The sequence below is a fragment of the Pongo abelii genome, chromosome Y (assembly GCF_028885655.2).
Source record: "Pongo abelii isolate AG06213 chromosome Y, NHGRI_mPonAbe1-v2.0_pri, whole genome shotgun sequence".
Lineage (NCBI taxonomy): Eukaryota > Metazoa > Chordata > Mammalia > Primates > Hominidae > Pongo > Pongo abelii.
The window spans coordinates 9,992,931-10,016,118 of record NC_072009.2 but is presented as its reverse complement, the minus strand read 5'-3'; the positions used below and the strand labels follow the sequence as shown (position 1 = coordinate 10,016,118).

Genomic DNA, 23,188 nt, shown 5'->3' with positions numbered 1-23,188 from the left:
CTAGAGAACAAAGTTCTCCAAGTCCCCACCTGATTAGCTAGGGACAGAGCGCTGATTGGTGCATTTACAAACCGTTATCTAGACAAAGAGTGCCAACTGGTGCATTTACAATCCTTTAGCTAGACAGAAAAGTTCTCCAAGTCCTCACCCATTCCAGAAGCCCAGCCGGCTTCACTTCTCACTGGCTCTTGCTGCGGGACTTTGTGGCACCTAGCCCAGGCACTCCAGCACCCCAGAGGCAGCTCATTTCAGACAATCAAGAGGAAAAGAGGGGAAACGAGAAAGAGATGGAGACCTGCTATCGTGGCCAACGATCCCGTGAAGAGGGAATAGCGGGCCATGCATGGGATTAGGCTTCCGATCAAGCCCAGCAGGCGCCAGGTGGCTGCCCCAAGTGAGGGGCTTGCCAAGCCCGAGCTCACCCACCGGCGCCTCCACCTCCTCACCTCCCCTCCAGCAGAGGGAGCTGGCTCTGGTCTTGGCCAGCCCAGAGAGGGGCCCCCACAGCGCAGAGGGCGGGCTGAAGGGCTCATTGAGCGCAGCCAGAGCAGATGCAGAGGCCAAAGAGGGCCGAGAGCGAGGGCTGCTAGCACATCACCTCTCAATATGTTCTCACATATAAGTGGAAGCTAAGCTATGATAATGGAAAAGCATAATAATGTAAAGGACTGAGGAGGCTTGGTGTAAAGTATGGGGAGTGAGGAATAAAAGACTACACAATGAGTTGAGTATACACTGTTCAGGTGATGAGTGCATCAGGACCTCAGAAATCACCACTAAAGAATTTATCCATGTAACCAAACACCACCTGCTCCCCAAAAGCAATTGAAATAATAAAAAAACTATAAAACTACATAGAGTAGTATCTTACTCCATGTTAATTGGGAGAATACTGACACTGGAAATCTAATCAAATACAGTTGTGAAATATTTAAATGTTATAAAATGGATATATTCATAATAGTTTATCTTATAATGTATTAGGTCTCAGAATGAAGACTTAAAAGATGACATTCTTAGCCGGGTGTGGTGGCTCATAGCTGTAATCCCAGCACTTTGGGAGGCTGAGATGGGCAGATCACAAGGTCAGGAGATCGAGATCATCCTAGCTAAGATGGTGAAAACCCATCTCTACTAAAAAAAAAAAAAAAAAAGCCAGGTATCGTGGCAGGCGCCTGTAGTCCCAGCTACTACGGAGGCTGAAGCAGGAGAATGGTGTGAACCCAGGAGGCAGGGCTTCCCGTGAGCCAAGACTGTGCCAATACACTCCAGCCTGGGCAACAGTGAGACTCTGTCTCAAAAAAAAAAAAAAAAAAGAAAGAAAAAAAAGGAAGCTGTTCTTAACTCAAAGACAAAGTAATAAAACGATATCCATAAATCATATTTCTCTCATTTACTTATATTTGTATTTTTATATGTCTTATATATGTGAACACTAAGTAACTCAAGTATTCTAATTAAACCAGATATTAATTTATACCTCACAGATTTGCTATATTACAGCATTACAAATAAAAATTATCCTAACTCTGGAAAACATGAGAGTAGGGGCATGGAATGAGCTGGGGGTTTTTTGTTCGTTTGTTTTAAAACAGCAAAAAAAAAAAAAAAAGAAAATAACATAAAGTAGCTCCGCTACATCTGACAGGAGAATTCTAATTGAAAACCTTGGATAGCCAAAAGGGTGTGGGATGACACATTCAAAGTGGTGAAGAAACAAACACTTCCAGCATAGAACATTGTATCAAACATTCTTTGAACATGAAAGCAAAACCAACTTTTCCTGGACAAACAAAAGCTAAAGGATGCCATTAACAGAACCAGCATAAAATAAATTTTAAAGGGAGATCTTTATTAAAATCAAACAAAACAAAAACAAACAACAACAACAAGAACACATGAGAATGGTTGGGCATGGTGGCTCACGCCTGTAATCCTAGCACTTTGGGAGGCCGAGGTGGGTGGATCACGAGGTTAGGAGATGGAGACCATGCTGAATAACACAGAGAAACCCCGTCTCTACTAAAAATACAAAAAAAAATTAGCCGGCCTGGTGGCAGGCACTTGTAGTCCCAGATACTCGGGAGGTTGAGGAAGGAGAATGGCATGAACCCAGGAGGTGGAGCTTGCATTGAGCCGAGACCACACTACTGCACTCTAGCTTGGGCAACAACAGGGCAGGACTCCATCTCAAAAATAAATAAATAAATAAATAAATAAATAAATAAATAAATAAAATACAGGATGCCAACAGCCAAAGTGGCTGAGTAAGAGGCCAGAAAGAAGTTCCTTCACTGAAAGACCAGACCATCAAAAGAACTGGTACTCTCTGAACAGATCTGCAGAAGAAAGACATTGAGATTAGATTGAGGAAGAATGCAAATGCCTGGCTGAACGAGGAAGCTGGAAACGCTGCACAGGATTACTGGGAACCAGGACTTCTTCTTGGCCCCTGCTGCCTTCAGTGAAAGTGAGTTAATAGGTGTATAATGGGCTGCTCTTACCATGGACCTGGAGGATCCTAGCTTCATGACTCATGTAAACATTTAGACTGGCAAAGAGAGCTGCTAGTAGAGTTGCTAGAGTTAGAACTCAGAGGGTTTAGCATGGTAATGGCTGAAGATAACCACAGACAAGAAGCCCATCCCCCAGTGTTTGCCACACTCTTCCAAATGACTTTGCCTTTGTTGACTAAAGACCTAATCTGAGCAGGACTGTTTTGCCCATGGGATGGGACACGTCCAGTTTGGACACACACTATTTGCCAACCACTCCTTGGGTACCTGTTTAAGTGAGCCTGCTTGCAGGTCAGGCCTGCCCAGCTGGGGATGCATCCCAGTTGCTGCAACCATAGTCCCTTTACAGACAGATCACGCTTTGCTGGTCTATATTTGCCCTCAGATCCCACCACACTGCTGAGTCATACTTGACCGCACCCTTCCCCCTGCCACTATGCTGGTGCATTGGCGCATGGGCCTCACCATTCTACTACCACCTGTGTGCATGCATCCTTGTTCCACACCATGCTGCAAGCCTGCCACTGCCAGTGGGCATGTGTATATGGACCCAGATACACCACCACTGAAACACCACAAGCATGCACGTGCAAGGAGAGATTCTATGGCCACTGCCCTGATGAAGGACTTTGGCAGCAACCTCATTGGACTGTTGTCGTCAGCAGACTGAACACATTAGCTCCCGTGGTTCAGCCGGTGCTCAACATCAAAGGATGTATTATTTTAGACAAAACAGACTTTAACAATGATCAAAAAGAAAAAGAAAGTCATTACATGATGAAATGTTCAATTTAACAAGGTTTAACTATCCTAAATACAAATGCATACATGAGCACACACATTCATAAAACAAGTTCTAAGATACATATGAAGACACTTCTGATAACCACACATTTATAGTCAAAGACTTCAGTAGGGTGTGGTGGCTCATGCCTGTAATCCTAGCACTTTGGGAAGCCCAGGCAGGCAGATCACCTGAGGTCATGAGTTCAGGACCAGCCTGGCCAACATGGTGAAACCCTGTCTCTATTAAAAACACAAAAATTAGCTGGAGATGGTGGCAGATGTCTGTAATCCCAGCTACTTGGGAGGCTGGGACAGAAGAATCACTTTAACTTGGAAGGCAGAGGTTGCAGTGAGCAGAGATGGAACCATTGTACTCCAGCCTGGGTGACCAGAGCAAAACTGTTTCAAAGAAACAACAAAAAGTAAAAGACTTCAACATGCAGCTGATTGTATTAGACTGAGGCAGAAAATGGAAATACAATCAGAACCTAAACTTGACACTTGACCAAATGGACCTAACAAATATTGACAGAATCCTTCACCACACAACGTCAGAATATACAGTCTTCTGATTTGCACATGGCACATATTCAAAATCAACTACATACTGAGCCATACAGCAATTGTTAAAAAATACAAAAGAAAATGAAAACAGCAACATTTACAAAATTCAGTGCAATAAAAATAAAAATAATATCAAGAATATCTCCAAACTATAGTTATATAGATATTAAACAATTTGCTGCTGGTAAACTTTGGGTAAATAAAATTAAGGCAGAAATTTTTTAAAAAGTTAGGAATTATGCACTGTCAGCATCACAATGAATGCACAAAACTTGGAAGACTTCTTTTTGAGGAGAATAGAACCAAAACAAAGTTGATCACTCTCATCACTCCTATTTAACAGTGATGGAAGGCCTAGTCAGAGCAATCAAGAAAGAGAAATAAAATGTATCTACACAGAAATATTAAACTGACCCAACTGGACCATAGAGTGTTCTTTTTAATAAGCATAAAGATCGACCCTTCTGGTCTTAAAGCTTATAACTTAATATTTGTTTTACTTCAGTCCATTCCTCAGGAAATGACCTTCATGCCTTGTAAGAAAGTATCAAATAACTGAAACTCACCATATCACCATACCAGATGCTGGACCCCTTAGTTACCAGGATTGCTTCCTTGCCCCTCCCTGGTTCTTATTTTCTTTCACATTGTTACATTTTCTACCCGGTTTTAGTAATAAGTCAGGGAGATGGATTTGAAGCTAGGCTTCCATCTCCTCAGCGGCAGTGTCCAATTAAAGCCTTTTTCCTTAGCAATACTTACTGTCTCAGTGATTGGTTTTCTGTGCAGGAAGCTGCAGGACCTAGACCAAACCCCTGGTGCTTTATTGACAAATAGAGAAGGTTAAGCTATCTGTCTTCAAAGATTATATTTATTCTGCTTCTAGAAAACCCCACAGTCTCTGCCCACAGGTGCCTAAAACTGATTTTAAAAACACAACCTTAGCAAAGTTTCAGGATACACAATCAATGTACAAAATCAGTAGCATTTCTATTCATAAGTTATATCCAAGCTGAGAGTCAAATCAAGAATACAATTCCATTTATTGGAAAACACTGCTAAAATAATCAGATGTGACACAAATAAAAGAAATAAGTCCATAATTTTGGACAGAAAAGTCAGTATTATTAAAATGATCATACAGCTAAAGCACTTTACACATTTAATGTTATTGCTACCAAACATGATATTTTCACAGAATTAGAAACTAATATTTTAAAATTTATTTGTAACAATAACAACAACAACTTGACTAGCCAAAGCAATCCTAAGCAAAAGTGTGAAGCCAATGGTATCATACTATCTGACTTCAAACTCTACTACAAGGCTACAACCACCAAAATAGCATAGTTTGTACAAAAAATATACCTAAATAAACTGCCCAAATTAGAGAAGCCCAGAATAGAGTCACAACCTATTATTGGGGGAACTCGCCTGCAATATTTCAACATAGGTTCTATCTTCGTTAAGTGTTGGCTGGCTGAGAAGTAAAGACAGACAGTACAAAGAGAGGAATTTTACAGCTGGGCCGCTGGGGGTGACATCACAGGTAGGTCGTGAGGCCTGCCTTAGTCTTAAGACCAGCAAATTTTTATTAAGGCTTTCAAAAGGGGAGAGGGTGTAAGAACAGGGAGTACGTACAAAGATCACATGCTTCAAAGTGCAAAAAGCAGAACTACTGATAAGGATCCAACAAAGATCACAAGGCCAAGGGCAAAAGCAGAACTACTGATAAGGATCTATGTTCAGCAGTGTACATACTGTCTTGATAAACATCTTAAACAATAGAAAATGGTTTGAGAGCAGAGAAACAATCTGACTACAAATTTACCAGGGCACAGTTTTTTCCCCACCCTATTAAGCCTGGGGGTACTGCAGGATACCAGGGGGTATCTCCATCCGTATCTCAACCGCATAGGACAGGCATTCCCAGAGCAGTCGTTTATAGGCCTCTCCCCAGGAATGCATTCCTTTCCCAGGGTATTAATATTAATATTCCCTACTAGGAAAAGAACTTAGTGATATCTCTCCTACTTGCACGTCCATTTATAGGCTCTCTGCAAGAAGAAAAATATGGCTGTTTTTGCCCAACCCCACAAGCAGTCAGACCTTAAGGTTGTCTTCCCTTGTTCCCTAAAAATTGCTGTTATTCTGTTCTTTTTTCAAGGTGCACTGATTTCATGTTGTTCAAACACACATTTTACAATCAATCTGTACAGTTAACACAATTATCACAGTGGTCCTGAGGTGACATACAGCCTCAGCTTACAAAGATAACAGGATTAAGAGATTAAAGGGAGGCATAATAAATTATAAAAGTATTATTTGGGAAATGATAAATGCCCATGAAATCTTCCCAATTTATGTTCCTCTGCCGCAGCTCCAGCTCAGATCTGATCCTTGACAAAGTCAACAAGAACAAGCAATAAGGAAAAATCTCCATACTCAATAAACAGTGCTAGGGTAACTGGCTACTTATATGCAGAAGATTGAATTGAACCCTTTGCTTTTGTCATACACAAAAATCATCTAAACATATATTAAAGATTTCACCAGAAGCCTAAAAATTTAAAAACTCTAGTAGAAAACCTAGAAAGTATCATTCTGTACCTAGGCCCTGGCAAATATTTTATGACAAAGATTCCAAAAAAAATTGCAACAAACACAAAAATTGATACGTCAGACCTAATTTAACTGAAAAGCTTCTGTACAGCAAAATAACTGTAAACGGAGTAAATAGACAACCCACTCAAGATGAGAGCATATTTGTAAACAATGCATCTGACAAAGGTTTAATATCCAGCATCTATAAAGAAATTAAATTGCCAGGCGTGGTGGCTCATGCCTATAGTCCCAACACTTTGGGAGGTTGAGGCAAGCGGATCACCTGAGGTCAGAAGTTCAAGATCAGCATGACCAACATGGACAAATCCCGTCTCTACTAAAAGTACAAAAAAAAAAAAAAAATAGCCAGGCATGGTGGTACATGCCTGTAATCCCAGCTACTCGGGAGGCTGAGGCAGGAGGAACCCAGGAGGTAGAGGCTGTGGTAAGCCAAGATCATGCCATTGCACTCCAGCCTGGGCAACGAGAGTGAAACCCCATCGCAAAAAAAAAAAAAAAAAAAAAAAAAAAGAAAGAAAATAAATTAACTCACAGAAAACAGTCCCATTAAAAATGGGCAAAGGACATATACAGACACTTCTAAAAAGAATACATACATGCAGCCAAACAGCATATAAAAATGCTCACCATCATTAATTACTGGAGAATTACAAATCAAAACACAATGACAGGCAATCTCACAGAAGTCAGAATGGCTATTACTAAAATACCAAGAAATAACAGATGCTGGCGAGGCTGTGGAGAAAAAGGAACATTTATACACCGCTACTGATTACGTAAATTACTTTAGGCATTGTGGAAATTAGTTTGACGATTTCCCAAGTAACTTAGAACGTAACTACCTTTGACCCAGCAATCCCACTGCTCAGCATATACTCAAAGAAATGGAAATTATTCTATGATAGAAATACATATACACATATGTTCATTACTGCACTATTTGTACTAGCAAAGACACAAAATTAACCCAGGTGTCCATCAACAGTAAGCTGAATTTAAAAAGTACATATACAAAAATAAATATATGCACAATGGAATACCAGACAGCATAAAAAAAGAATAAAATTATGTCCTTTGCAGCAACATGGATGCAGCTGGAAGGCATTATCCAAAGCAAATTAACACAGGAAGAGAGAACCAAATAGCATGTTCTCACTTATATGTATAAGCTTAAAACTGAGTACACATGGAAACAAGACAATAATGGACACCAGGATCTACTTCAGGGTGGAGGGCCAGAAGAGGCTGAGCAAAGAAAACTACTTACAGCATACTGTGCTCGTCATTTGGGTAACAAAATAATCTGTGCACCAAATCTACACAACTTGCAGTTTATCCATGTAACAAACCTGCATCTGCATCCCCTGAACCTAAATGTTTGAAATCTAAAAAGTAAAAAACAGAAATGAGCAACAAGTCATCTGAAGTTATAAAACTCAATGTTACTAGTAAATACACAAGTTTAAAATACTGTAATGTTACAATCATGTTGTCCAAACTACTCATATCTTTAGTAGAAAGACTAAAGAAGCAATATGTTAAAACCGATGATTACATCATTTAAGATACAGGTAATATACAAAGACAAGACAACCAAAAGACATAAAACAGAGGAGAATATAGCTAAAGTGTAGAGATTTTTAGTTTTCTATGTTTTAAAATTTTGATTATAGTTGTTTTAATTTAAAATAATTGGTTATAACATGCTATATGTAAGCAAACTAGTAAGCACATATACAAAACCTATAATTGATACATAATACATAAAAATAAAGAAATTAAACCCTAGAAGCAGAAAAAAAAATCACTTATATAAAACGACAGGAAGAAAAAAATAACTAATAAAAAATACAAATAAATCTCAGTAGTAAGTCCGTGCTCATCTCTAATAATGAATGTAACTAAACAAAATTTTTTAACCAAAAGATGTAGAGTAGGTGAATAAATGAAAAGGGAAGACAACTACATGCTGTGTACAAGACAATTTACCTCACCTTATAAGGACACAAATATGTGCCAACGGAAACCAAAATAGAGGAGCAGTAGCTATACTTATATCAGGTAAAATAGATTTCGAGACAAAAATGAGGCCATTAAATCATAATAAGGGCATCAATTCAGCAAAAAGATATAACAATTTTAAATTTACATGCACCCAGTGCTGGAGAATCAAGATTTACTAAGCAAAGACTATTAAGCTAATGAGAGAGATAGACCCCAACACAATAATAATTGTCAACTTCAAAACCCCACTTTAGGCATTTAATGGATTATCTAAATAAATGGTTAAACAATAACAACATGAGTAACAAGCGGCCAAGTGAACCTCCCCTAACACAGGGAAGTGGTGAGTGAATGTGTACCCTGGGAAATAATGCTTGATGCTTCTCCTAAGGATCTCTTAACACTCCAGTTAGGAGATCCCCTCATGATCCCACTTCACCAAGGCCTTGGGTTTCACACAGAGCTGTGTGAAGTCTTGGCAGAATAGCTGCTCAGGTACACACAGAGTATCGGGAAAGGTTGGCACACTTTGGGTACAGGATCACCAGCAAAGGTAGCTGCAACTCAGGCAAGGTGAAAGATGAGATTTTTGTACATAACCTTAGGAAGAGAGCTGAATCCAGAAAGCTGAGCAGCATTCTTCTGTAGGCCCCACTTTCATGGCACCTCACAGGATAAGACTCACCAGCTTGGAATTCCAGCCAGCCCCTGGCAACAGTGTTGTGCCAAACTTGAATGGGGCAGAGTTCTTAGGGAAAAGGCAAGGTTGTCATCCTTTCTGTTGCTGCAGGTTTAGGAGAGTGCAAACAAAACTGACCAGGGGATGAAAGGGACTCCCTAGCACACCACATCTGCTCTACCAAAATGTGGCTAGACTGTTTCTTTAAGTGGGACATTGATCTGCTTCTTATCTCTGGGGAGGAGCCTCTCAACTGGGGCCTCTAGCCACCACCACCTATATTCTCCAACAGTTTTAATTTCTCCCTGGGATGGAGTGCCCAGGGGGAGGGGTGGGCCACGATCTCTGCTCTTTGAAAAACTCAGCCATTCCAGCCTGCTGTCTTAGCAAAGTCCAAACCATGCAGGGGCAGACAGTACCCTAGTATACAGCACATTATCTCTATGAAAGCATGGGCAGAATTCTTCTTTAAGCAAGTTCCTGATGTGTTCCTCCTTATGTGGTGGGACTTCCTATCCAGGGCCTCCAATCACTCCCACTGATGTTGTCTGGCCAAGAGAGGTTTGAAAACTTCCTGGGACAGACTTCCTACAGAGAGAAGTCGGCTTTCTTTGCTTTCTTGTCAACTTAGCAGTTCTGGCCTGCAGGCTTCACAGAGGCCAACCTGATAGGTTCTGCAGAACTCTGCATCAAAACACAACAGAACATACATTCTTCTCATTGTCACACAGCACTTCATCTAAAATTAATAAAATAATTGGGAATAAAACACTCTTTAGCAAATTCAAAATAACTGAAAATATTACAAACAGTCTGTTAGACCACAGCACAATCAAATTAGAACTCAAGACTAAAAAATTCACTCAAAGCCATAAAATTTGCATAGACATTGAATGGCCTGCTTCTGCATGACTTTTGGGTAAATAATGAAATTAAGGCAGAAATCAAAAAATTATTTGAAACTCATGACAACAAACCTACAATGTGCCAGAATCTTTGGGATGCAGCAAAGGCAGTATTAACAGGGAAATTTATAGCATAAATGCCCACTTTAAAAAAAAAAAAAAGCTTCTCAGGTTAACAACCTAACTTCATAACTAAAGGAACTAGATAACCGACAACCAACAAACCCAAAAATTAGCAGAAGACAAGAAATAACCAAAATCAGAGCTGAACACAAGGAGATAGAGACACACACACATTAAAAAAACATTCAAAAGATCAATGAATACAGAAGTTGTTTTTTTTGAAAAAGATTAATAAAACAGACTGCTAGCTCTAAGACTAATAAAGAAGAAAAAAAAGAAGAATCAAATAAACACAGTCAGAAACAATAATGAGGATATTATCACTGAACCCCACAGAAATACAAACAACCATGAGAGAATTAACACCTCTATGCACATATATTAGAAAATCTAAAAGAAATAGATACATTCCTGGTCATACAAACCCTTCCAAGACTGAACCAAAAGGAAACTGAATCCCTGAACAAACCAATAATGAGCTCTCAAACTGCAGCAGTAATAAACAGACTACCAACAACAAAAAAATCTCAGGACCAGATGGATTAATAGCTGAATTCTATCAGAGGTACAAAGAAGAGCTGGTGCCATTTCTACTGAAGCTATTTTTAAAAATTGGAAAAAAAGGATCCCTTCCCTAACTCATTCTATGAAGTCAGCATCACCCTGATACCAAAATCAGGCAGAGACACAACCACCACAACCACCACCTCAGGCCAGTATCTTTGATGAACACTGATAAAAAAAACCCCAAACAAAATACTGACAAACCAAATCCAGCAGCATGTCAAAAAACATATCCACCACAATCGAGTAGGGTTCAGGCCCAGAATGCAAGGTTGGTTAAATATATGGAAATCAATAAATGTCGTTCATTGCATAAACAGAACTAAAGACTAAAACTACATGATTATCTCAAAAGATGCAGAAAAGACTTTTGATAAAATTCAGTATCACTTCATGTTAAAAACTCTCAATAAACCAGTTATGGAAGGAATGTTGTAGGAGTTATTAAAAAATTACTTTAAGCAGATAGAGAGGGAAAGGGGTCCTTCAGAAGTTTTTTTCTTTGAAAGCAGCTTCAGAAATGTTTCTTGTCTACCTGAATAGCCCCTGCTCAGAGAGCTGGGCAGCAAGCTATGATATGAAAATGCTGGCCATCAGAAACTGGGTCCACCCAAACATAACAATTCCTGCCCTTTTCTTCCTTGCCCCTACATATGCCTGGCAAAATGGCCACGCTCACATACCCTACGTGTGTAGAACATCATGGTGCCCTACATTTGCTATTAAAAGGCTAGGGTGGAAAGGCCAGGTTTTCTCTGGGCTACGTAAATGGCAAGCCTGGTCAAACCAATCTCCTGAACCCTATGCAAATCAGACACCACGTCCTCCAGCCTTCCCATATAAGCAGCCACTTTTCTCTGCACAGAGGATTTTCTCTTTGTTGGAATCCCTCCTCCCCGACCCCATCTCTGTAAGGGGACCTGTTTGCTTCTTCTTTGCTTCCTTCTTGACTATTAAAGTTTCCACTCCTTAAAACCACTCACGTGTGTCCATGTCACTTTATCCAATGCAAGACTAAGGATCCTAGTGCTACTCCACTTATCGGGGCCATATTTTGAGGAACATACCTCAAAATAATGTAATAAAAGTCATGTATGACAAACCCACTGCAAATATCATACTGAATATGCAAAAGCTGGAATCATTTTCCTTGAAAACTGGCACAAGACAAAGACGTCCTCTGACACTACTTGTATCCAATATAGTATTGAAAGTTCTGGGCAATCAGGCCAGAGAAAGGAATAAAAAATATTGAAATAGGAAAAAAGGAAATCAAATTATCCCTGTTTGCAAACAATATGATTCTATATGCACACAAATCCATTATCTCAGCCCCAAAGCTTTTTAACCTGATAAACAACTTAAGCAAAATCTCAAGATACAAAATCGATGTGCAAAAATCATTAGCATTCTTATACACCATCAATACTAAAGCCAAGAGCCAAGACATGAACAAACTCACATTCACAATAGCCACAAAAAGAATAAAATACCTAGAAGCACAGCTAACCAGGAAAGTGAAAGACCTGTATAGGAAGAACTATTAATACAAATCACTACTCAAATAACTAACAGATGACATAAACAAATGGAAAGTATTCCATGCTTACAGATTGGTGGAATCAATGTCACTAAATGGCCACTCTGCCCAAAGCAATTTATAGATCCAATGCTATACCCATTAAATTACCATTAACATTCTTCACAGAACTAGAAAAATCTACTTTAAAAACTCACGTGAAACCGAAAAAGAGCCTGTATAGCCAAGGCAATTTTAAGCAACATAATCAAAACTAAATTCATCATGCTACCCAACTTCAAACTATACTACAGAAATACCATAACCCAAACAGCATGGTACTGATAAAAGAACAGACACATAGACCAAAGGAACAGAATGGAAAACCCAGAAATAAGACTACACGCTTACAAGTATCTGATTTTCAAGAAAATTTACAAAGGCAAGCAATGGTGAAAAGATGCTCTATTTAATAAATGGTGCTGTGAGAAACTGGCTAGCCATATAGAGAAAATTGAAACTGGAACTTTTTATTACACCATATACAAAAATTAACTCAAGATGCATTAAAGACTTAAATGTAAAACCCAAAACTATAAAAACCCTAGAAGGAAATCTAGGCAAAACCATTCAGAACATAGGCACGTGTACAGACTTCCTGAAGATGTCAGAAGCAATTGCGACAAAAGAAAAAATTAACAAATGACATCTAATTAAACTAAAGAGCTTCCGCACTAGCAAATAAACCATCAACAAATTAAATAGACAATGTACAGAATGAGAAAAAATTATAAACCATATATCTGACAAAGGTCTAATATCTAGCATCCACAAGGAACTTAAACAAATTTACAAGGAAAAAACAAAGAACCTCATTAAAAAGTGGGCAAAGGACATGAACAGACAATTCTCAAAAGAAGACATACACATGTAGACAACAAACATTTTAAAAAGCTCAACATCACTGATCGTTATAGAAATGCGCATCAAAACCACAATGAGACACTACCCCAAACCTGTCAGAATACCTATTATTATAAAGTCAAAAAATAACAGATTCAGGTGAGGTTTTGGAGAAATAGAAATGCTTTTACATTGCTGGTGGGAGTGTAAATTAGTTCAGCATTATGGAAGACAGTGTGGCAATTCCTCAAAGTCCTAAAGACAGAATTATCATTCAACCCCACCAATCCCATTACTGGGTATATACCCAAAGGATTATAAATCATTCTATTATAAAGATACATGCACATGTATGTTCACTGCAGTTATTCACAATAGCATATGTACATTCACTGCAGCTATTCACAAAAGCAAAGACAATGGAATCAGCCCAAATGCTCATCAGTGATAGACTGTATAAAGAAAATGTGGTAAATATACACCATAGATTTCCATGCAGCCATAAAAAAAGACAAGATCATGTCTTTGCAGTAACACAGCTGGAGACCATTATCCTTAGCAAACAAATGCCAGAACCGAAAACCAAATACTGCATGTTCTCATGTATAACTGGGTGGGTGGAGCATAGGAGGAAGGAGAGAAGCAAGAAATATAACTAATGGATATTAGGCTTAACATCTGGGTGATGAAATAATCTCTACAACCAACCCTATCACACAGGCTTACTTATAAAACAAACCATCATATCCTGCACATGAACCTCTGAACTTAAAAGTTAAAAAATATATATATATTACAATAAATGAAGTTAGCAAGGTGGCAGAACACAAGATCAACATACAAAAATCAGTCATATTTTCATGTATCACTAACAAACCCTTAATAGGGGAAATTTTTTAAAAATTTGATTCATAGTAGCAGAAATAGAATAAAATAAAATAATCTGAAGTAAATTAATTTCAAATATACATAATACATACTACTTATATATGTAATATGTATACTAATATAAATAATACTAATATATAATATATTATATTAGTATAATATAACTGTACAACTATAAAACTTTGTTGCAGGAAACCAAAGAAGACCTAAATAAATTGAAATACATGCTTTGTCCATGTATAGGAAACTTTGATGGAAATACTTCCTAAATTTGTCTGTGGATTCAACATTTCTGTCTCAATCCCGGCTTGCTTGTCTGTAGAAACCCCAGCTTGTTTCTCTGTAGAAACAGACAAGCTAATAAAAATACAAAAAACAAATAATAGCCAAACAGTCTCTAAAAAAAACAAGAAGAAAGTTGGATTACTCACTTTTCCCAATTCAAACCTTCTACAAACTACGGCAATAAAAACAATACGGCATTAGAATACATACATACACATTAATATGGAATGGAATTGAAAGTCCAAGAATAAACCCATACATTTATGGCCAATGTAATGTTATCAAGAGTGCCAAGAACAATTAATGAAGCAATAATAATGTGTCCAACAAATTCTGGGACAACTAGATGGCAACACGCAAAAATATTGAGTTGGATCATTACTTCCCGGTGTTTACACAAGTTAACTCAAGATGTATCAAAGACTTTAATGTAGAAGCTAATACTATAAAGGTCCTAGAATAGAGTATAAGAGTATATCTTTGTGATTTGGGGTTAGACAAAATCCCCTCGAGGCAACAGTGAAAGTACAAATGACAATAAAAAAAAAGTAAACTGGATAAAGATCAAATTAAAAACCTTTCTGTTTAAAGTTTACTATTAGGAAGGAGAGAAGCCAGCTCACAGAATTATTTTTTATAAAAATCAAACATTTGATAAGAGAATCAGATAAGATTCCAACTAAACAAAAAAAGACAAGCCAATGTGAAAACAGCCAAAAATCTTGAATAGACATTTTTCCAAAGAAGGTATATAAAGCATATGAACAAGCCAACAAGCTTACAAAAAGATGCTCAACACTATTGTATCATTAGTAATTCAGGAAGTCCAACTCAAAACTCGATGAGACCTCACACACATTGTGATGGTCAAATCAGTAAGTAATGTAATTACAATATTGGTGAGGACATGGAGAAACTAGAATGGTCTTCCACTTTTGATGGAAATTAAATGATGAAGATGCTTTGGAGAAAAAAAGTTTAAACCTAAAGTTCCCATATAACCCACTAATTCTACTTGTAGGTGTATACACACGAGAAATGACACTAAGCATGCACACAAAAACCGCTACACAAATATTAATAGCACCATTATTTATAATAGCGGAAAGCAGAAACTGAAATATCTATTTACTAATGAATTAATAAAATGTAAAGCTGTTTTATAATGATTATCTTGAACTGAGAAAAAAGATCTGATCATTTGAGATAATATAAGCTAAATTATAACTCTAATTTTATGGAATAGAAAAATGTAGATAAAACCGGTAAAATGAAAGCAAAAATTAAGTAACAACTTTTGAAACAAGAATATATACGTAATGTAGCATAATAAACTCATGAAGCCGATAATCTAGATGAAATGGATAAATTGTTAAAAAAATAAAAAACGAAATGCCAAGAATCGTAAAATACGAAACAATTGTCAAACTATCAAACGTTAAGGCATTTCCGGCAGTGCCCTTCAAAATGAAATCTACCATTTGATTTTTGAAACTTACCTTTTGCATATTTTTCAAAAATATATGGAGAACAAAAAGATACTACAACAGTGAATTGATTCAAAAAAATTAGAATAGCAATGTAGCGGGATTTTTGCTCAACAGGGGTGTAAAATATTGTAAATAAAATTATAGGAAATAAAGCGTTAACATCTTGTTTTGAAATAAAACATCGCAATAAATTATAACTTCCCTTAAAAACAGCATAGCTGTTTCCACATCAAAAAACAGATCATTAGCGGTGTGTTTCTTTTAATTTATGGTACGTGTGTTTAGCGATGTTGAAGGTTTACTGTAATCTGTCCAGGTCTTTGTGATCATTTTAAAATTTAGGGTGCTCCTAGGTGATTTTTAAGGGATGTTTATCGTGTGCAGTAAAGGTTTTATTCAAAAACATTTAGCACTTCTTTTCCCCGTCCTAAAGTCTAAGTTCGAGTTCGTAAAAAATCCAACGACAAATGTGCCCCCTTAAGTGCACTGTTAATGCAACAGTTTACAAGAACATAAATATATTGTACCGGAATCCTGCCTCCTAAACGTCTTGTGACAGGAACGTTCTCGAGCTGAAAACCCAGTGAGTCTTCACAGAATGTTAGTAAACACTTCCACATGAACGGATATGGCCGGCGGTTTGTACTGGCAAAAAAAAAAAAAAAAAAAAAAAAAAGGTGCGTTTCTACCGACATTTCCGCAAAGGAGGAATTTTCTCCGAGAAATCCTTCTTTCAACTGCACCAGACCCTTTTACGGTCCTTCCCTGTAATACGCAGGCGTAACTTGCGCAGTGGTCCCATTTCAGAAAAAGATCCGGCCATACTATTTTTATCTTGCTCGTTCCTTCCGTCGGAGTACTGTTTAATATCAGTCCAGCGACTGCTCTGTTACTGTTTTTCTGTTGTAAAATCGCTCTTGCGTCCTCAGCTTTTATCTAAGGTGCACAAGGTCTCCCAGGTTTGGAAATAGCGCCGGGAAAATCGATCCGCGGAGTGAGACGGCTCGTACCACACAGCAAGGCTCGGAGGTCAAGATGGTGGTTGTAAAGCTAGGATCCCTGGCGATTGGTAAGCAGCTATGGGATTAAAGTAACCTTGAAGTTCTCAAGAAAATGAAATTTCCCCAGGCCTTTTAGTAGGAGGAACCAGCGCGTCATTAAAGACGATGTGATTCTTATTTTACAGCTTAGCATTAAGGTCCGACATGGAACCGGGGTGTGACGAGTTCCTGCCGCCGCCGGAATGCCCGGTTTTTGAGCCTAGCTGGGCTGAATTCCAAGACCCGCTAGGCTACATTGCGAAAATAAGGCCCATAGCAGAGAAGTCTGGCATCTGCAAAATCCGCCCACCCGCAGTAAGTCTTTGAAACAAAACTTGAGAGTGGGTAGCCTTTGGTTTGAACGTTGGGGCAGTTTACCGCTTGGCGAGGCGTTATTTACACTTAACGACCAGAAACCCTTAGCACCAAATTTCTCATTTAACTTTTCTGACAAGAACAAGCTGGCATCAGAAAATTAGTATCAGATCGCCACATTCCACGGGGTTCTAAATATCTGACTGCTGTAGGGACAAAAATAAAAGATTCAGATATTTCTACGTTCTGTTGTTATTGAATATAGTTTAGGCATACACAAGCTTTTATTACACTTAACCGCAAAAAAATTAGCTTACTCAGAAGTGCTTGAGCTATGACAGAAGCAAGTTATATAAGCTTGTGGTATTAACCACTTGGACTGGTGTTCTCATTCTTTGGTAGGATCTTAGATGTATGTAACAAATATAGCAAAGAATGGGAATGATGTGGCATCCTTTGCCATCAATTAAATTTATATTATTAAACGTAGACCATCTTGGTTTGCTATACTGAAAACTACTAAATGAACCTTGTAGAAGTTTGACTGAATTAAGAATGTAAACTGAAATGAGTCTGGGCTGTCGTCGTAAACAACTAGCAAAATATTCAGAGAAGTCAAAAAGTTTTCGCAGAGCATACAGCTTTTTTCTCATATATTGAACCAGGCTGCAACGTTATTTTTATTTGGATGTTCGGACTTCTCAGCATTCGGAATTAAACTTTTTTATACTGCTGAGAGTGGGAAGAGATAATGGCTTAGGTTTAAAAAATGAAACAATGTTTTATTTGCATTACATTTATCTTTATTTTAGTAAGAACTCATAACCTAAATAGCATAGTGTTTGTTCAGATGTGCGTCATTCCTTGGAAGTTGCTTTCTAGCCTTGAGATTATACAGGTTTTTTTTTTTTTTTTTTTTTGTCTGTTACGAAGGACACGTCAAGGAGAGTTTTGGATTTGCAGGGTTTTTCCTTTTTTTTTTTTTTTTTTTCCCAGTTAATCTTGATTATGAAGAAGGAATCATTTGAGGCCCTTGTGTACAAAAACGGTTACCAGAAGACTTTTTTAAAATAGTGGGAACAAATGATTGTGGTTTTCACTGTCTTCATCCTTTACTGTGCCATAGTTAACAGGTCCTTACGCTTTCTTCTAGGACTGGCAGCCTCCTTTTGCAGTAGAAGTTGACAATTTCAGATTTACTCCTCGCATCCAAAGGCTAAATGAACTGGAGGTAAGATTGGGAGGCACACTTTTATTAAAGGAATCTGATCTCTAATCTTGCCGTTGTAGTTTCATAATGTAGAACTTAAGTTTTGAAATCTAATGTATTAAATTTGAATCCGAACACCACCATTTTCCAGAATACTGATTTTGGAGAAGGTCTTCTATAAAATACATAATGTATGTCCACAAAAATGGTAGAATACAAAGGCTTTAAATTTCTGAGGAAGAATGATGCACTGTTTTGCTGTTCAATAGTTTCAGGTTAGAACTATCAAAATGACGGTACCTTTCCCATTTTGTCTTCTCGTACTCACATTTTAATGACTGAATTTTTTTTTTTTTTTTTTAAACAGAGTCTCACCCTGTCTCCCAGGCTGGAGTGCAGTGGTGGAATCTCGCCTCACTGCAACCTCCGCCTCCCGGGTTCAAGGGATTCTCTTGCCTCAGCCTCCCAAGTAGCAGAGATTACAGGTGCACATCAGCATGCCAGGCTAATTTTTGTATTTTTGGTAGAGATGGAGTTTCACCCATTTGGTCAAGCTGGTCTCCAGCTCCTAACATTAGGTGATCTGCCCGCCTTGGCCTCCTAAAGTGCTGGGGTTACAGGTGTGAGCCCGTGCACCCAGTGTCAGTAAACTTTTTTTAGTTCTTTAACAGAAGCAGAGTTCAGAGAAGAAATAGGATCTTTTAAATATCCAGCAACAGAGTGATGGTATTACATAATGTTCTGCTTTAATAAAATGTCAGAGGCAAAGCTTGCTTTTAAAGCAGTCAACTCAGTCTTCACAGTTTAGTATTCAACGTAGAAAGTATATGAATGATTTGTCATTTTCTTTTACTATTAGGATTTTGACTATGATTAGTAGCTAGAAGCTGCATATGAGTTAGGGTGAGAAAGCAATGATTCAGAAACTGGTTTCATGTCCAGATTTTTTACATGAACTAGAAAAATATTTTAATTCTTTGAATTATATATCAGTACATTCTAAATGAGTGTCTTGATGGTATTGAGTCTAAATACTCTTGGAGCCTACATATTTTTGGTCAAGCCACCTTTAAGTCCAAGAATAAGTCCTTTAATTTAGATATGATTTTGATTCTAAGACAGCACATTCTTAGCTCTTTATAGATTAAAGACTCAGCTTATTTGAGCTTTTTGTGGACACCATTGGTGAGATAAGACAGTGAAGTTGGGGCTCCGGCACTCTAGTAGAGAAGTGTGGATAGCATAAAATAATACTTGTTCATTTACTGCATACTTGACAAAGTCAGGTTAAGGAGTATGCCAATCTTATAAGGCCCTCTCTTTCCAGGCCCAGACTAGAGTGAAATTGAACTATTTGGATCAGATTGCAAAATTCTGGGAAATTCAAGGCTCCTCATTAAAGATTCCCAATGTGGAGCGGAAGATCTTGGACCTCTACAGCCTTAGTAAGGTAAGAGTAGTCTACTTTAAAGGAAAAACAAAAAGCCTTGCCTCAAGGATCTTCTGTGGTGGAAACACTAGGCAGGAAAGGAAAGAACACAGAACCTGGCAGCGTTTCTTGACATAATCTTTGGGTCTCGGAATGATTGGTGATGGGGGAAAGGCAGAGCCCCTGATATTCTAGTCTCATTGCTGTGTTGGTAGCCCTTTCCAGTCTGTTCACAGTTCATCCATATTGTTTCTTATACTTGCAGATCGTGATAGAGGAAGGTGGCTATGAAGCCATCTGCAAGGATCGTCGGTGGGCTCGAGTTGCCCAGCGTCTCCACTACCCACCAGGCAAAAATATTGGCTCCCTGCTACGATCACATTATGAACGCATTATTTACCCCTATGAAATGTTTCAGTCTGGAGCCAACCATGTGGTAAGGGCCCTTAAACTGGTTCGTGGCCTGATGTGATTTTGTTTTCTTTTGTATTTTCTCTTTGAAGTGGACTTCTCTCTTGAGTAGTCAGAGTCTATAGATTCTAAATCTCTAGAGTGAAGGTGTTCCAGGAATTGGCCCTAGAAAATATTTTGCAGCCTCATTATGTGACATAGTTTTATTCCTACTATACATAAGTAAGAACTAGAGTGACCTTTCTATCTTATGAGGTTGATGTTTACTGAGATCTTTTTATGGAGAAGATCTTAAACTAGAAGTTAGAGGAAACCATTTCCTATTTTAAGTATCTTACGTGAAAAAGATAATCTTTTTTTTTGAAATGGAGTCTCGCTGTGTTGCCCAGGCTGGAGTGCAGTGGCGGGATCTTGGCTTACTACAAGCTCCTCCTGGGTTCACGCCATTCTTCTGCTTTAGCCTCCCAAGTAGCTGGGACTACAGGGGACTGCCACCACGCCTAGCTAATTTTTTTTTTAGTAGAGACAGGGTTTCACCGTCTTAGCCAGGATGGTCTTGATCTCCTAACCTTGTGATCTGCCTGCCTCAGCCTCTCAAAGTGCTGAGATTGCAGGCGTGAGCCACCATGCCTGGCTGAAAAAGATAATGAAGTTCCGAAGCTTTCATGAGGCTGGTTCACTTGAAGATAGTTTAGGTTAGAAGCTTGGTGTGACTTGGGTTTAACTTAGGGTGTGGAAACTGATTTAGCAGGGTATTTTTGCATAATAAGTTTTTAATTGTTTTGTTTGTTTGTTTGTTTGTTTTTTTGAGGCAGCGTATCATTCTCGCCAGGTGATCTCAGCTCATTGCAACCTCTACCTCCTGGGTTAAAATGATTCTCCTGCCTCAGCCTCCTGAGTAGCTGGGGCTACAGGCACATGACCATGCCCGCTAATTTTTGTATTTTTTGTAGAGATGGAGTTTTACCATGTTGGCCAGGATATTCTCTCGATCCTTTGATCTCGTGATCCACCTGACTCAGCCTCCCAAAGTGTTGGGATTACAGGTGTGAGCCACCACGACTGGCCAGTTTTTAGGTTTTATTATCCATAAAACTTTAAAATATTTTATAAAAACTTTGTATTTATGTTTATAAGCACGTATCATCTAGTGTACATAATTCTAAAGATTCAGTATTTTTGTTTTTGTTTTGTTTTTTGAGACAGAGTCTCACTCTGTCATCCAGGCTCTACTAACCTTTGTATTTTACTCAGACAGGGTTTCACCATTTGGCCAGAATGGTCTTGATCTCTTGACCCCATGATCCACCTGCCTCAACCTCCCAAAGTTCTGGGATTATAGACTTGAGCCACCACACCCAGCCAGATTGAGTATTTTTATTACTTGTTTTTCATCCAGGAAATTGAAGCACAAAGGGAGAGGTTCAGAATGTTTGCTGAAAGCACGCAAAGAATAAGAGTAAAAACCCAGATTGATATCAAGACAGTCCAAAGACCATGTTCTTTCATATTCTGTGCTGCTCATTCATAAGCAAAGGCATGAGAATTTTCAGGATATGTGTTCTATCCAAAGAACAAGAGGAGTGGACCTGTGTAATTTAGAAAGAACTACAGCTTTATTTGCTAGAGTTGTAAATGAAGGAATCACTAATTACAAATATGACTTAATTTCTGATTCTACATTTTTTTTCTCTCTAGCAGTGTAACACACACCCGTTTGACAATGAGGTAAAAGATAAGGAATACAAGCCCCACAGCATCCCCCTTAGACAATCTGTGCAACCTTCAAAGTTCAGCAGCTACAGTCGACGGGCAAAAAGGCTACAGCCTGATGTGAGTGACTGTTATTCCTGTTATTCTTTCTATAGCTGAGAAGGTTCATCTAGACCTTGATATTGGGGAAAATTCATTGCTGAATGCATTGTTTTACATATGCCTGGTTCAAGATAAAATTAATTGAAATGAATTATGAGTTATTTTGTTCATAGGTATGGTTTATAATATTTTGTCTTTGTAGTTTTGCTTTTATACATTTTAAAAGAAAATGCATTGCCATTGTTTTAAATGATGGGGTCTTACTGTGTTGCCAGGCTGTTCTCGAACTCCTAGGCTTAAGTGATTCTCCCTCTATATAGCCTTTGGAGTAGCTGGGGTTACATGGGTTAGCCGCTATGCCGGGTTATAAGGTATTGTTAATTTCTGTGAATCTTGGAATGATTTTTCAAAGCACACTGTACAAGTTAGTTATTGTTAACTGTTGGTTTTATTCTACGGTCTTCCATGTGATGGTCAGTAGGTGTGACCAGAGAGACTCAGGAAAGCAAAGTTTATTATTATCACAGGCCTTAGAGAGGTAGTCACTATGTGCTACACAGTGCTAGAGGGGAAACCCGTCTTGGACATGCAGAAGAAGCAGGAATAAGAAAAGCACGTAGGCCGTAGCCTATATTTGGTTTACCAAGGGAAAGGCAAGACAGAGCAGGATAAAAAGTATAGGATTGGCTAGTTTGAATAATTTTGGCAGGCTGTAGGCTATAGCAGTATTCCCTAGTTTCCTGACCCTAGAATTAAGGCAGAGGAACTTTGCCTCATGAATTGTATGGGCTGAATAGATGAGGATTAGCTTTGGATTTGTCAGTGAACATATTAAAGACACATTAAAGGCATACTCCTGGGTGAGCCATTTGGTATTTGTAGGAGTAGGTAACCCTGGGAGGACAATCTCTCCTAGCCAGAAAGATTTAAGATGTTAAAACATCATAATATTCAGAAAATGAAAAATATAAACAATATGTTTTTAATAACTTTTATGTAAGTGTGTTTTCACTGCTCCATATACAACATATTCATAAGATTTGGATGTTTTTATTTCTGAAATACCTTAAAATAAGACAATGTTGTGTATCCTTAGGTGTTTTCTGGATAATTCTAA

General features: G+C 38.3%; 1 protein-coding gene across 5 annotated transcripts in view; it reads left to right on the top strand.

The window, feature by feature from the left end:
* The first annotated feature begins 16,651 nt into the window (after window positions 1–16,651).
* The window catches only part of KDM5D (lysine demethylase 5D), a 45,088-nt gene continuing 38,551 nt past the window's right edge, over window positions 16,652–23,188 (top strand). For 3 of the 5 annotated variants that reach the window (XM_063721471.1, XM_054545294.2, XM_054545295.2), the window contains exons 1-6: window positions 16,799–16,920; window positions 17,038–17,206; window positions 18,360–18,437; window positions 19,744–19,866; window positions 20,111–20,281; window positions 21,955–22,089. In XM_063721471.1, coding sequence (XP_063577541.1) covers window positions 17,057–17,206; window positions 18,360–18,437; window positions 19,744–19,866; window positions 20,111–20,281; window positions 21,955–22,089 — 657 coding nt within the window. In that variant the 5' untranslated portion in view covers window positions 16,799–16,920; window positions 17,038–17,056. Of the gene's footprint in view, window positions 16,921–17,037; window positions 17,207–18,359; window positions 18,438–19,743; window positions 19,867–20,110; window positions 20,282–21,954; window positions 22,090–23,188 lie in introns of all 5 variants that reach the window. The other 2 variants (XM_054545292.2, XM_054545293.2) reach the window with 2 other exon arrangements.